The sequence below is a fragment of the Chiloscyllium plagiosum genome, chromosome 34, assembly GCF_004010195.1.
Source record: "Chiloscyllium plagiosum isolate BGI_BamShark_2017 chromosome 34, ASM401019v2, whole genome shotgun sequence".
Lineage (NCBI taxonomy): Eukaryota > Metazoa > Chordata > Chondrichthyes > Orectolobiformes > Hemiscylliidae > Chiloscyllium > Chiloscyllium plagiosum.
This window is the reverse complement of record NC_057743.1, coordinates 23794696-23808974: the sequence shown is the minus strand read 5'-3', so window position 1 is coordinate 23808974 and position 14279 is coordinate 23794696. Positions and strand designations below refer to the sequence as shown.

The 14279-nt window shown below is 43.3% G+C and overlaps 1 protein-coding gene across 2 annotated transcripts in view; it reads left to right on the top strand.

Moving 5' to 3' along the window:
• LOC122540340 (pleckstrin homology domain-containing family G member 5-like) overlaps positions 1-14279 on the top strand; it is a 126607-nt gene that overhangs the window by 9544 nt on the left and 102784 nt on the right. Inside the window, exon 1 of one of the 2 annotated variants that reach the window (XM_043675907.1) lies at positions 9903-10194. The exons of the other annotated variant lie outside the window; for it this stretch is intronic. Coding sequence (XP_043531842.1) covers positions 10164-10194 — 31 coding nt within the window. The 5' untranslated portion in view covers positions 9903-10163. Of the gene's footprint in view, positions 1-9902; positions 10195-14279 lie in introns of those variants that run through there. 2 annotated transcript variants of the gene reach the window in all.

Here is a 14279-nt window from a genome sequence, read left to right as displayed (position 1 = left end):
TTCCCTTTCCAACCTGTCTCTCTCCCCAACCCCATCTTTTCTGTACCCTCTCTTTTCTCGCCTTGCCTCACCCTCTTGCTTATTCCTTTCCTTTCACTGTCATACCATCCTCTCTCTTTCTTTGCCCTCTCCTTTCAGTACATTTGTTGAGGATTTCAGAAAAAGAAGCAGTACACAGTTTGGCTTGGTGAATGAAATACCCACTGGGGCCAGGCTCAGTGGCAATGGATGTGACCAAGTAATTGACTTGTGCTGCTTGGTTCTTTTGGAGAGATGCAGAAAACTACACAAAATGTATTTTCTCCTGAACTTTATGCACTAGACCATGTTCCCCATTAACTAAATCCATTTTGTTCCTTACTGTTTTCCAGCCTTTTTCTTCCTATTTCATAGAATCATAAAATCCTTACAGTGTGGCAACAGGCCATTCAATCATTGAGTCCACACTGACCCCCGAGAAGCATCCCATCCAGACCCAACCTATCCTCATAACACTGCATTTCCCTTGGCTAATCCACCTATTTTGCACATCCCTGGACACTATGAGGGAATTTAACATGACCAGTTTGCCTAACCTGCACATCTTTGGACTGTGGGAGGAAACTGGAGCATCCAGAGGAAACCAATGCAGACATGGAGAGAACATGCAAACTCCACACCGACAGTCATCTGAATGTGTCTATAGTTATGCTGTAATTCATAAAAATGTTTTCTGTCATCTTATCTTCGCGAGTTTTCATATTATGTTTGTTGACAGCCAGTCAATAATGCAACAGAGGTTCCTTTCTTACATCCTAGATTCTCTTGCAGAGTGGGAGGCAGAGGCCCAATGGATAGTCACACCGGGACAGTCAGACTCAGGGCCTTCCCACATTGTAAGCTAACGGGACTTACTCCTTTATTTTAATTGTAGCTAATGACCCATGCATGAATCAAGTTGTGTCATAGTGACATTAGATCACATGAAACTGGAGCCTGGGTCTGTATGGCTTCAAATAAAATGACCTCGCTTACCACCCCCCGTAGTTAGGTTCAATTAAGTTGAGCTGAGATGGCATCTTTTGTTAGAAAACCTGAAGTTATCCTGAGAACGTGACTTAAAAGAAGTTCGGGGATTTACATATTAAGGAACCGAAACGAGCCAATCCATTTCAAAAGATAAAAAAACTTAATCTAGGTTTATCATTTCAGCTGCATGACACTGTAATCTTTTGCTGTAAATTCTGTGTCTTAAGATCCTGCTTCACAACCACCTGATGAAGAAGCAGTGCTTCGAAAGCTAGTGCCTCGAAATAAACCTGTTGGATTATAACCTAGTGTGATTTTTAACTTTGTCCACCCTAGTCCAACAACGGCTCCTCCAAATCAATTAAGCCTGTTACTGTTCACTCACAAGACTGTAGATTTCACATCACTATATATTAGCAATGGTCACCAGACCCACAGAACTGAAGGTATATTGTCATAAGAGACTGAAGTGAAGCCTAATGGTAATATAGTGTGATAGGGAAAGCCACAAAAAGCTCCAATCCAAACGGAGGGGTTGGAGAAATACACAAGACGAAACGCAGTGTTGGTATGGCTGATAAGTGATAGATTCAAGGCATTTCCAGGCACCAGACTGACACAGGTACTGAAGAAAGAGCAGGAGAAGACCACTCTGCAGAGTATATGATAAGCAGAGTGCAGCAGACCCTCCATTTTACTGCAAACAGCAGGAAAATAAAACACAAAAGAAGGCAGTGACCAGAAGGTTAGATTAGATTACTTACAGTGTGGAAACAGGCCCTTCGGCCCAACAGGTCCACACCGACCCGCCGAAGCGCAACCCACCCATACCCCTACATTTACCCCTTTTAGCCTAACACTACGGGCAATTTAGCATGGCCAATTCACCTGACCTGCACATCTTTGGACTGTGGGAGGAAACCGGAGCACCCGGAGTAAACCCACGCAGACACGGGGAGAATGTGCAAACTCCACACAGTCAGTCGCCTGAGTCGGGAATTGAACCTGGGTCTCTGGCGCTGTGAGGCAGCAGTGCTAACCACTGTGCCACCGTGCCGCCCACTAAGGTATTCTGGATGATGGTGTGCTCCTGACATACAGTTACAGAGAAGGAAAGCATCATTCGAGTCATTAACTTACTAGAATCTGAAACTTCTGATCTTCCTGGATTCAGATGGTAATGCTCCAGGAAACTCAACTGTCATTGTCATTACTTGAAGAATGTAAATACTAAGCAAAGTTGTCTTCTTATTGTACAAAAGGAGATGCAGCAACAAGAAACGCTTGTGAATGGTATTTTTCTAATACATTCTTCCCTAGAATGAGAACAAAGCAAATAGTAAAGAGAGTGAAATTTTGATTTCCTTGTCTTTCTTTTGAAGATGTTTCTATCTGAGTGCTGGAATTTTCTGCTTTGGATCATTTTTGTCCTCACTTCATCTTCACTGTTACTGCATTCAAATGTTTGCACGTGTCAATTTCCAAAACCCACCTGTTAATCAGACATTTTCATCTCAACCTATCAATGTGTTGACCATTCAAGGAGATGAGAAGAAAGCTCATTTGTCCTACATACCCTTATAATAGACAGTGCTATTGGAGATTAGTCTCTGTAGCAAAAGAGACATGTGGCAAGGATGGGACGTGGACTACAATACTTAAATGTTCATTGTTAAATGTTAATGTTAAAAGGCGATACTGTAAAGAACTTTGGGTGGGGGGGGGTGGCGGGAAGATGTGGAGTAAAAGGATTATTTTTCCCTTTAATTATAGCCATTGAAGCATGTGTGAAAACAACAATGTCATTGTGATGGATCACACAGAAATGGACTCGGGTTCTGTAATGCTACAGATATCTTTCTTGCCATCCTCTCTATGTCGTATGTATGTTCAACAAAATCTATTGTTGTTAGCTCACAGGAAGGTAGCCCTCACATTACTCACATCTCACATTACTCACATCTCACATTACATGCAACAGTTAGCTAGTCAGATTCTGGCTCCTTCTGCACTTGCACAGTCAGACCATGGGCCGTCCAACATTGGCATGGTCAGACCCCAGCCCCTCCCACACTGGCACAGTCAGACCCCAGGCCCTCCCACACTGGCTCAGCCAGATCCTAGGCCCTCCCACACTAGCACAGGCAGATCCCAGGCCCTCCGACATGGACACAGTCAGGCCTGCACTGGAAGTCACACCCCAGCTCTTCGCACACTGGCATGATTAGATTCTGGTTCCTCCTGCAGTGGAGCAGCTGGGTGAAACAAATCTAGATCTTCCTTCAACTAAGAAAGTGGGTCAGCATTGGGAAGGTTGACCCTGGATAGTGCGGGGGGGAGCGCTGAGATGGAGAATAGACAGAGAGAATTGCTTACCCCTCAAATAACTGATGGGGGGATGTTAAAAATATATCAGCAGATAATAATTACGAACCCATACCTTCCAGAATAAAAAAGAAATAAAGAAGCCAATGGAATGTTAGCCTTTAGCTTGAGGGGATAAAAAACAGATATTTGGGAGATTATCTTTCAGTTGTGCAGAACTCCTGGTCAGGCCCCTTGCGGAAGGCTGGACACTGCAGCTGAGGAATGATGCATTAGCTTTGGACAAGATGCAGCGTAGATTCACCAGAATGATGGCAGAGCTAAAAGGATTAAAGAGTATGGGGCTGGTTGCATAAACGAGGTGTGCACTTCCTGCTAAATCTTAAACGTTAAGGGGTAATCTATAACAATTAAAGGAGTTGATAGCCTTAAAATTGGAGCAATTTCAGGATGATTTCTGGAAGGTGTCCAAGTATTGGAAAACACTTCTAAAACACTTGAGACTTAGGATCATTGCAAATGTCAAAACTGAAATTGATTTTTGTTGGTTTAGGGTGGTTAAGAATTATAGAACCTTGGTGGGTAGATAGACTTAAGGTATGAATCATCAATAATCTATGTTTGAATGGCTCAAGGGGCTGAATGGCCTCCTGCTGTTCCTGTGATCCACCCTCAAATATCTGCAGCACTGTTTAATCACAACCGTTAGGTCAGATCCTTTGGACAGACAATCCACAGTTTCCTGTGAATTAATTGATGGCGAACTTTTCCACTCACTGTGATTGTGCTGAGATACCTAGAGTGTTGCATTTCCTGTGTTGTTTGTTCACTGCCCTTCAACATGTCTCTCAGCCCATTACCCCAAAACCAAACCCTTGTGTGAGCCGCTGTCTGAATTGTCCTTGCCTTGGAGCTGGTTGTAGAATGCGCTGAATCTTCACGTTCCTCAGCCACAATAAATAAAATCAATACTAATGAGGGTGAAAAGTTAAACCCTCCCCATTCCTCCTTAACTATAAAGTGACCATTTTTTAAGTGGAATTGTTAAAGATGAAGAAAGCCTTTGTTTGAGGCAGTGCCTCAGTGGCCAGTGCTTTTCTGTGTGCCACCCTCAGCAATCCCACAGTCCCAGGCTTTCGGTAGATGAATGCAGTTCTCTGTGCAAGTGAGGAAGGCCTTCAGGCCTCGCACATTATCCCCTGCAGTGGGACAGCGGAACAGCACGACAATAAGCCAGCGTGTCAGGGAGCACTGAGCTGTTATTTTCTGTCTGCTGGAGCTGAGTGGTATTTAGGAATGCTATTTGAGAATTATTTCAGAACCCAAGTGAAATGTTTCTTTATTGGAAGAAACGTGGAGCATATGAACTGGAGAGCTTGCCGCCATTGGAGGAATACAGTCCCATCGCAGAGAGATATGTCTGGTCATCCACGCTGGATATTCTGGAGGAGTGGGAGGATGGTAGGATCAGTTTATGCTGTAGAGCAACTTGGCAGGGGAACATTTATTGGGTTGAGGCAGGTGATGGTTTCCCTCACCTGCGAGTAAATTTGTCACTCTGCTCATGAATGAACCTGTTCCCTCGCTCTTGTGTGGAGTGTGTTTCTCATTCTGACTGAGCAAGGCATGGTGGATTTTCGAAGTCAAAATAGTTAAAGTCAGTGTATTTGAGATACCGTATCTGAATCACCATACATGGGTCAGGCTGCAGGTCGGTGCCCTTGCTGGCTAGTTTGTGATATTCCTGAGACTTCACAATCTAACTGTTGCGTTACAATGGCATCAATTCTAGTGCTAGGGGAGTGCAACTATCATTCACCTGTGTTTCAAGCTACGGCCGCAAGAAGAACAGAGAGTTTAAGTGCCAGCAAAATCGTGAAGAATCAGAAGTGAAATTTAAAAACAAAGCACTGATAGTGTTGTCCAAATCTCCTTGCTGTGACAGGATAATGTGCACCTGTTGCCAATCATTGCTGTTGTCAGATTAGGAGTCCAAGCTTCACTCTCGCTCTCTGCTGAGAGTATGTCAGTAATTTGTTTGTCATCATTTGAGTCAAATTCTTGGAACTATCCATGAGACAAAACTGGAAGCACCTTCACCACTCAGATTGCTATGGTTCAAGAAAACCTACTCAGTAGCAACTGGGAATGAGTAATAAATGTTGACCTTGACATGCCATTCATATCCCACTAAATTATTTTCAAAAAATTAGTTACAAATCAGCTTCCCCAAAGAGATTACAGTCCACTTTAGCAAGGTGATGACTACAAACTTTAATTAGTTTGTGTTCACGTCATTCATTTTTTGAAATTTGTTGAAATATCATTTTCATTAGCATCGTTTTCTTTGCAATTCAATAGGTAATTTGATAAATGTTTGCTGTTTTGAAGTTATTGTGAGCTTCTGTGAATAGATAATTAGGTGGTGATCAAACTGCTGCTGAGAAAATGAAAGGAACTACTAGTTTTTTTGATTTCATTTATTATTTTCAGGTTGTGAATATTACTGATATTGAGTTAAGATCAACAGTTGCAAACAATTATTTCCTCTCACTTACATTAATATGTAACTGGTATATTCTATTACTGATACTATTCTCTTGTTGTTTAACTAATTACTGAGCAAATAAAGCAAAAGTCTAGTTTAGAATTACATACCTTCCAGAAATGAAGACAAATGATTAAATCAGTAGCTGAAATAAGCTAAGGCACAATATGACTTTACCTGGGAATGTGAATGAGTAAAAATATTTTCTGATGGTAGAACTTAGCTCTGGCAGGAGTGTGAAACATGAAAAACAAAAAGAGATTAAGAGTGAAGAAACCCAATTTAAGGAATGGTGTCAATCTAATCTGCTGTCTTAGTCAGTGTGTAGTCTGTTGATTGCTGTGTAACTGCCCATGGTGAGTTCTGACACTTAAAATTGTGAACACTATATTAATGCACAGAATAAACTTCTCTGCTCAACAGCTCAGTGCCTGAAAGGGTTAACTATCGAGCTTAGGCAAGTTACAGTAACAACAATAAGCAGTGTTTTCCTCTCAAGTACATCAACTCCTCCTGCACTTTGTGATATTTAGCCACCTCCAATGCAATAGATGAATAGACTCTGTGTCCTCAAAGCCCTGGCCTGTGATTCAGAGACTCCTGCTCTTGGCTGTGCTCTGGGTATTTATAATAGAAACAACTTTAACTAAAGCAGTGTATACCACGTCATTGAGAGCAACTTAACTATGCCTCCACTGGAATTGAGGTGAAAGGACCTGGGGCCATTTGGGCTGTATAGTGAGGATGGGATCAAAGGTTTGGGTGTAGGGGGAGGTGAGGCTTGCTGGATGGGATTGGGAGGTGAGAGTTAGAGAGTGGGAATAGGGCCCAATTGGATTGGAAGGTAGGACAGGGGAATGTTGTTATATCTTTACCTCTGGTCATTCTCAGCATTAGTGATCCCCAAATAGAGAACAAAATCTTGCAGTTTTGACAGTGCTTGAATGAATTTGAATTGCCACGTGTGTGTTTAGGTCCCACTATGGTTTTGATGCCACCTGAAAATATGGAGTGCTATTGAGCTCGGCAGTTCACTCTCCCATGTGCTGGTCCCTCTTCCCTTGCAATGATCCATGACCTGTTACATTCCTGCCACCACAGTCAGTCACTCTCCCTCCACATTGTCTCTTGGTCACTACTCCCCTCTCCCCCTGCTGACCACTCTCCCACTGCAGGTCACTCTGCTCCTAGCACAAGTCACTTTTCCTACTTTGTACAAGTTCCTGATCTCTCCAGGTCTATGACTTTGTGTTACACTCCACATATCCAGTGGCTTCTTTTGTATGATGAGAAACAATAATTTGGGATTGACTATGCCTCTTTGACTGGAATGTATAGATGTGTTGTTATGGGATGGGTTGCAAGGATCTTAGAATCTCAGTGCGATTCCCTAAAGCTAGTACCAAACACAGAAAGTTATCAATTGTCACCACTGGTCAATGATCAGGAGGATGATCCCTGGATATTCATCTAACTCTGGGACTGTAGAGATGCCGGTGTTGGATTGGGGTGGACAAAGTTAAAAATCACGCACACCAGGTTATAGTCCAACAGGTTTACTTAGAAGCACTAGCTTTTGGAGTGCTGCTCCTTTGTCAGGTCACTAATCCTGAAAGACAATCCACTCTTTAATTGCAGATTTCTACCCTTGTCAAAACATTGTTTGCAGAATATTTATGTAACATTTCTTTTGAATTTAATTGTGATTCCAATTGTTCCACGCAGACAGAGAGAGACTGTACTCACTGATGAGAAATAAGTGAGCTGCATAAATACATTCATCAAGGCACCTGACGTAAGCAGCTCCTGACCCTCGCCTCCTCAGGCTGTGGTCATGGCCGTAACATTTCTGCTGACCAGAGCACTTCACATTGATGTTTCCATCTGTTTACTCCTGTGAAGCAGAGGTTGAGAACTGCACCCTGTATTATTTCCCCTTATTTTCTCCTTTTAAGTTTATCCTCTCTGTTCTGCATGACCTTTAACCTCGCTCTGATTCGTACTCAAGGCCTGGATACTGAGCTTTCAGCGGCAGGATGTAAATGTGCTTTACAGTGACCTCTTGGGGCTTCGGTTAGGGGTTTCTTCCTCTGGTTGACCCCTGGTCACTTCCAGTCAGTGGTGCCTGAAAAGTCTTCTTTGTGGTTTGGTGATGAGAATTTCTGATGTAACATTTAGCCACTCCACAGAGACATCTGCTCCTCAGGAAACTTTCTCACCAACTCCCACTCAGCCAAATGGTTGGAAATCTGAAAAGGTTTCCCATAGAACAAGAAGAAAGAGGCAACTTAGCCTTGGCTGGGCCTGTGCTCAACAACAAATGCATTTATATAGTGTCTTTAATGTCGGAAAGTGTCTCAAGCAGCACACACAGCATTATAAAGTCATACAGGAAGGAAAAACATGGCCAAACTCGTCCGTTCTGACCAGGCTTCCTAAACTGAACCAGTCCTGTTTGCCTGGGTTTGGCCCATATATTTCTAAACTTCTTCTATCCATGTACCTGTCCAAATATGTTTTAAATATTATAATCATACCCACCTCTACCACTTCTGACAACTCGTTCCATACATGTACCATCCTTTGTGTGAAAAAGTTGCCCCTCAGATACCTTTTAAATCTTTCCCCTCTCACTTTAAACTTATGCCCTCTAGTTTTGGACTCCCCTACCCTGGGGAAAGGACCTTGGCTGTTCAACTTATCTATGTCCCTGTATAAACTTTTATAAGACCACTCTCAGTCTCCTGTGCTCCAGGGAAAAATTCCAGCCTATCCAGCCTCTCCTTATAATTTACCCTCCAGAATCAGTAATATCCTTTTATTTTGTACATTTTCCAGTTTAATGACATAGCAGGACAACAAGAATTGTACGCAGTACTCCAAATGTGACCAATGTCTTGTAAAGCTTATCAACTATAATTTAGCCACATAAAGTGATATTAGGACAAATAACCCCAAAGTTGCTCAAAGAAGTAGGCTTTATCGGGCATTTTTAAAGGGGAACACGGAGAGGCGCAAACAAGGTTTAGGTAGAAAATTACAGAGCTTTGGAAACTCAGCAGGTCTGGCAGCTTCTGTGCAGAGACATCAGAGTTAACATTTTGAGTTCATAGACCCTTGTTCAGTTCAGTTCTGTCTACAGGTGTTGCCAGACCTGATCAGTTTCTCCAGCAATTTCTGTTTTTTAGATTAGATTACATTACAGTGTGGAAACAGGCCCTTCGGCCCAACAAGTCCACACCGACCCGCCAAAGCGCAAAGCACCCATACCCCTACACTTACCCCTTACCTAACACTACGGGCAATTTTAGCATGGCCAATTCACCTGACCTGCACATCTTTGTGACTGTGGGAGGAAACCGGAGCACCCGGAGGAAACCCATGCAGACACGGGGAGAACGTGCAAACTCCACACAGTCAGTTGCCTGAGGCGGGAATTGAACCCGGGTCTCAGGCACTGTGAGGCAGCAGTGCTAACCACTGTGCCACCGTGCCGCCCACTGATTTGGTTTCTGATTTCCAGCCTCAGCAGTTCTTTGGGTTTTATTGCAGTTTTTCAGCAGGTGAAGGTACAGGTTGCCTGTGGTCTAACCTGTAATAAAAACCAAAAGAACTGCAGAAGCTGGAAACCAGAAACTAAAACAGAAATTATTGGAAAAGCTCAGCAGGTCTTTCGGCGTCTGTTCTCCCCACAGATGCTGCCAGACCTGCTGAGCTTTTCCAGCAATTTCTGTTTTTGTGCCCAAACTGTAATCCTGAGTTAAATAAAACGTGTTTGTTCTGCAGCTTGACGCTTTCCATTCGGAGTTATTTCCCTTTCTGTGAACAGTGAAACTGGGAATGATTGTGTGAGCAGATTGGGAGGAGTTACTGAATCTGTGTGTGATTGGCTTAACTTATTATCTGTCCCACCTGTTCTGCAAGCCGCAGTGAGCCTTCAACAAATCACAGTGAATATCTGCTGGTGTGCCTCCTCTCCCTGTTTGCGTAAGACTGACTAATGCTGCTTGGTAACCTTTACATTATCTGTGTTACTGGTGCACCGATGCATTCACTGAACTGATTGGGTTTCACATCTAGCTTACAGCTCTGGTATTGAAGGCAGCAGACATTGTCACTGTCCTGCAGTTAATCAGCTCCACGAACATCATCCAGAGGCTGATCTTCAGGCCTAGGAAGAGGTTTTGTTTTTGTCTGCAGTTCCTAACAGTGCATTATCCCTGCTGAAGATTGACCGGGAGTTGTTGAATCATCCTGTGCTTTAATTTATGTTTTGAAGTGTATGATGACAAGCTATCCAAGCATGTTTGCAGGTGAGAGAACGTGTGATGAATGGGAGTTTGTTATAAGAGTCTAGATTAGAGAGGTGCTGGAAAAGCACAGCAGTTCAGGCAGCATCCGAGGAACAGTAAAATTGATGTTTCGGGCAAAAGTCTTCTTGAACCAGACTAAATGCTTGTCTCATCTTTATCCTGGCTGCAAGTCAGGCACAGGAGATCTGCCTCGTAAACTTTGGGTGGATTTGCTGCTTGCTGCAATACATCTGTGCAACCTGCGACAAAACACAATGGCACATTGCAAAAAACCCTAGTTTATTGTGGTTGGGTAATGATTTATCAATAACCAGTGGCTATTGTCTGGATTATTCCCTGTTAACAGCCTGAGGTGGAACTAGCAATAACGACCAGATTATGGGAGAGAAAGGAAGTTGCAGATTTTGACACACACAACTATGCTTTTATATATGTCTGAAATGTTAAAGTTTTTATCAGCCTCTCCATCTTTGAAAATCAGGTGTTGGGATGTATTAAAAGATTCATCGACACAGGCAATCCTGCCATTTTATTAATCATATGTGAGACTGCAATTGGAATACTATGCATGGTATGGAAAAGATTTTGCAGCTGTTGGAAGAGTACAGAAGGAAGAGCAATCAGAGTCATACAGATGTACAGCACAGAAATAGACCTTTTGGTCCAAGTCATCCATGGCGACCAGATATCCTAATCTAATCTAGTCCCATTTCTCAGCACTTCGCCCATATCTCTCCAAACCCTTCCTATTCATCTACCCATCCAGATGCCTTTTAAATGCTGTATTCATATCAGCCTCCACCACTTCCTTTGGCAGCTCATTCCATACATGTACCACCCTCTGTGTGAAAAAGTTGTCCCTTAGGTTCCTTTTGTATCTTCACCCCCCCTCTCACTTTAAACCTCTGTCCTCTAGTTCTGAACTCTCTATCCCAGGGAAAAGACTTTCTCTATTTATCCTATCCATGCCCTTTATGATTTTATAAACCTCTGTAAGGTCACCCCTCAGCCTCTGATGCACCAGGGAAAACAGCCCCAGTCTATTCAGCCTCTCCCTATAGCTCAAATCCTCCAACCCTGGCAATATCCTTGTAAATCTTTTCTGAACCCTTTCAAGTTTCACAACATCCTTCCAATAGGAAGGAGACCAGAATTGCACACAATATTCCAAAAGTAGCCTAACCAATGTCCTGTACAGCCACGACATGACCTTCCAACTCCTATACTCAATACACTGACCTATAAAGGAAAGCATACCAAACACCTTGTTCACTATCCTATCAACCTGCGACTCTACTTTCAATGAACTATGAACCTGCACTCCAAAGTTGTTTTATTCAGCAGCACCCCCTAGGATCTTACCATTAAGTGTATAAGTCCTGCTTCAGGGAATGGAGGGATTGGATTCTAAGCTGCAATGATAACATTAGAGCAAATGACAGTGGATACTAGCGATCTGAAATAAAAAGCAAAAGTGCTGGAGAAACTCAGCAGTCTGGCAGCATTTGTGAAGCGAGGAGTTAATGTTTTGAGTTCATTATGACTTCCTCATAATTGTGGGGCAAATTATGTAAATTGGATATGTTCTAAACTAACTTGATAATGTTGAGCATGACAAACAAATTTACCTTCTTTCGAACAAAAGGACCAGAACATATTGTCTGCATTTATAAGAAGATAAATTCAAAACTGATTTGCAGAAATAAATGGGTGGGGTTTTCCTGTGCATCTTTGGGACCAGGTTGAGCACACATTTGCCAGCAGCAGGATGCTGAACTGACTGCCTCTTGTTTGCTCCTTGTGGCAGTCTTTGATGCCCTTAGGGAGCAAACAGAGGGCCAAATAACTAGAAAGCCTCACAGCCCCATTGAAAAATGTGGCCATTGCTAAAGGTTTTCAGAGATTGAAAGGGTAACACAAAATGGAGAAGTATGTAAAATACAAATTGAAATCAGAGGGGCCCAGCAGCTTGACCTCTTTAATGTCCAATTGGAGCCATGGGTACAGCTTTCCCTTCCTACATCACCTTCTTCAGGTTTGGAGCCTCCACTCTCACTGATGGCCTGGATGGCCAAAGGCAGGTTGCCTCAATGAAGCTGGTAGCCTTTCCTGGCAAAGAGCTGTAACCCTACCTGAAAAATACTGGCAGCCCAGGAAAAACTCCCTTAGTTGGACCTTCAATAATTTATATTGGATGCTCACCACCATTCAGTGGACAGCCCTTCCACATTCGGTCTCACTGCTGGGAAAACTCTCAGTTCCATCTCAGGGCTGATCTCTTGCAATGATAACTCAGAGCAAGAGAACAATCTCTGGAACCAGCTAACATTGGGGGGACTGTGAAAGCACTAAGTGTCAATTCGCACAAATACCAAAGGATCGATTTCTTTCAGCAAGTGGAAGTGGAGCCCAGAGAGAGATAAGGAAGGGTTGGGTAAACAAGGAGATTATGGATAGCAGGCCCTCCTCACAACTCTTCATTTTTTCTATGGTATATCAATGACATCATTGGTGTTGCTTCCCTCTCTCATTCTGAACTGGAAAGATGTATCAATTTTGCTTCCAATTTTCACTCTGCCCTCACCTTCACCTGGCCCATCTCCGACTCCTCCCTTCCCTGCCTTGACATCTCTGTTTCCATTTCTAGGGATACTGGTCACTGCTATCCATTACACACCCACCAATTCCCACAGTTATTTCAACTGTTCATCCTCACACCCTGCTTCCTGTAAGGACATCAACTCATTCTCCCAGTTTCTCTGTTGCATCTGTTTTGATGATGCCACCTTCTACAGGAGGGCGTCACAAATGTCCACCTTTTACCTCAACCAAGAATTCTCTGCTACTGTGGTTGATGGGGCCCTTAGACGTGTATGACCCATCTCTCACCTTCTGCCCTCACTCCTTCTCTTCCCACCCACAACAACGATAGGGTCCTCTGATCCTCACCTACAGCCTCTACATCCAAAGGACTGTAAGCTGCTATTTCTGTCACTTCCAACACCAGGCGCATATACCCCTCTCCTCTTTTGTAGCATTCAATAGGGTCTGTTCCCTCTGGGACACTCTGGTTCACTCCTCCTCCATTCCCAACACTTCTCCACACCACCATGGCACCTTCACATTCAATGGCAAACGGTGTAATACCAACCTGTTTATCTCCTCCCACCTCACCATCTAAGGCCCCAGATACACCTTCCAAGTGAAGCAGTGATGTACTTCTTTCAATCTATTCTACTATATTCACTGTTCAGCATGGTCTCCTCTACACAGGGGAATCAAAACGCAGACTGGGTGACCACTTGGCAGAACACCTACATCCTGTCTACAAAAATTACCCTGAACTTCAAGTTGCCTGCCACTTGAAGACACCACCATTTGCCCACACCAACATTTCAGTCACAGGCCAGCTGCAGCATTCCAGTGAGCTCGGTATAAGCGCAATGAACAACATCTTATTTTCTGCTTAGGGTCCCTGCAGCATGTCCAATTCAAAATCAAGTTAAATAACTTTAGAATCTAATTCCATCCTTCAATGGATTCTCCTCATCCTATATCTGGTCCTGTTATAACATGGATTGCTTTTAATACAGTCACCCATTCTCACCAGCTCGTGGGCCTATTATCACCTTAACCTGCAAATGGTTTGCATTCAGCACATTCTCTCCCACCTTTAGCTCTAATTATCACTTACTCAACTTTTCTCCTGTCCAGGCCTGCGATCCATAATCTCCTTGTTTACCTACCCCTTTCATATATCTCTCTTTCTCACTCTCTTCTTCCCCTATCAAACTTTGTCTTCAACAAAAATACCCCTTTCTCCTAGCTGCAAACGGTACTGATGAAGAGTCACTGGATAGGAAAGATATTAAACTTGAGAGGGTGCAGAAAAGATTTACCAGGATGTTGCTGGGACTGGAGGATTATAAGGAGAGGCTGAATAGGCTGGGGCTTTATTCCCTTGGGGAGTCAGAGGCTGAGGGGTGAACTTATAGGAATTTATAAAATCATGAGGGGCATGGATTTGGTGAACAACCAAGGCCTTTTTCCCAGGGTAGGGGAGTCCAAAGCTAGAAGGCATAGGT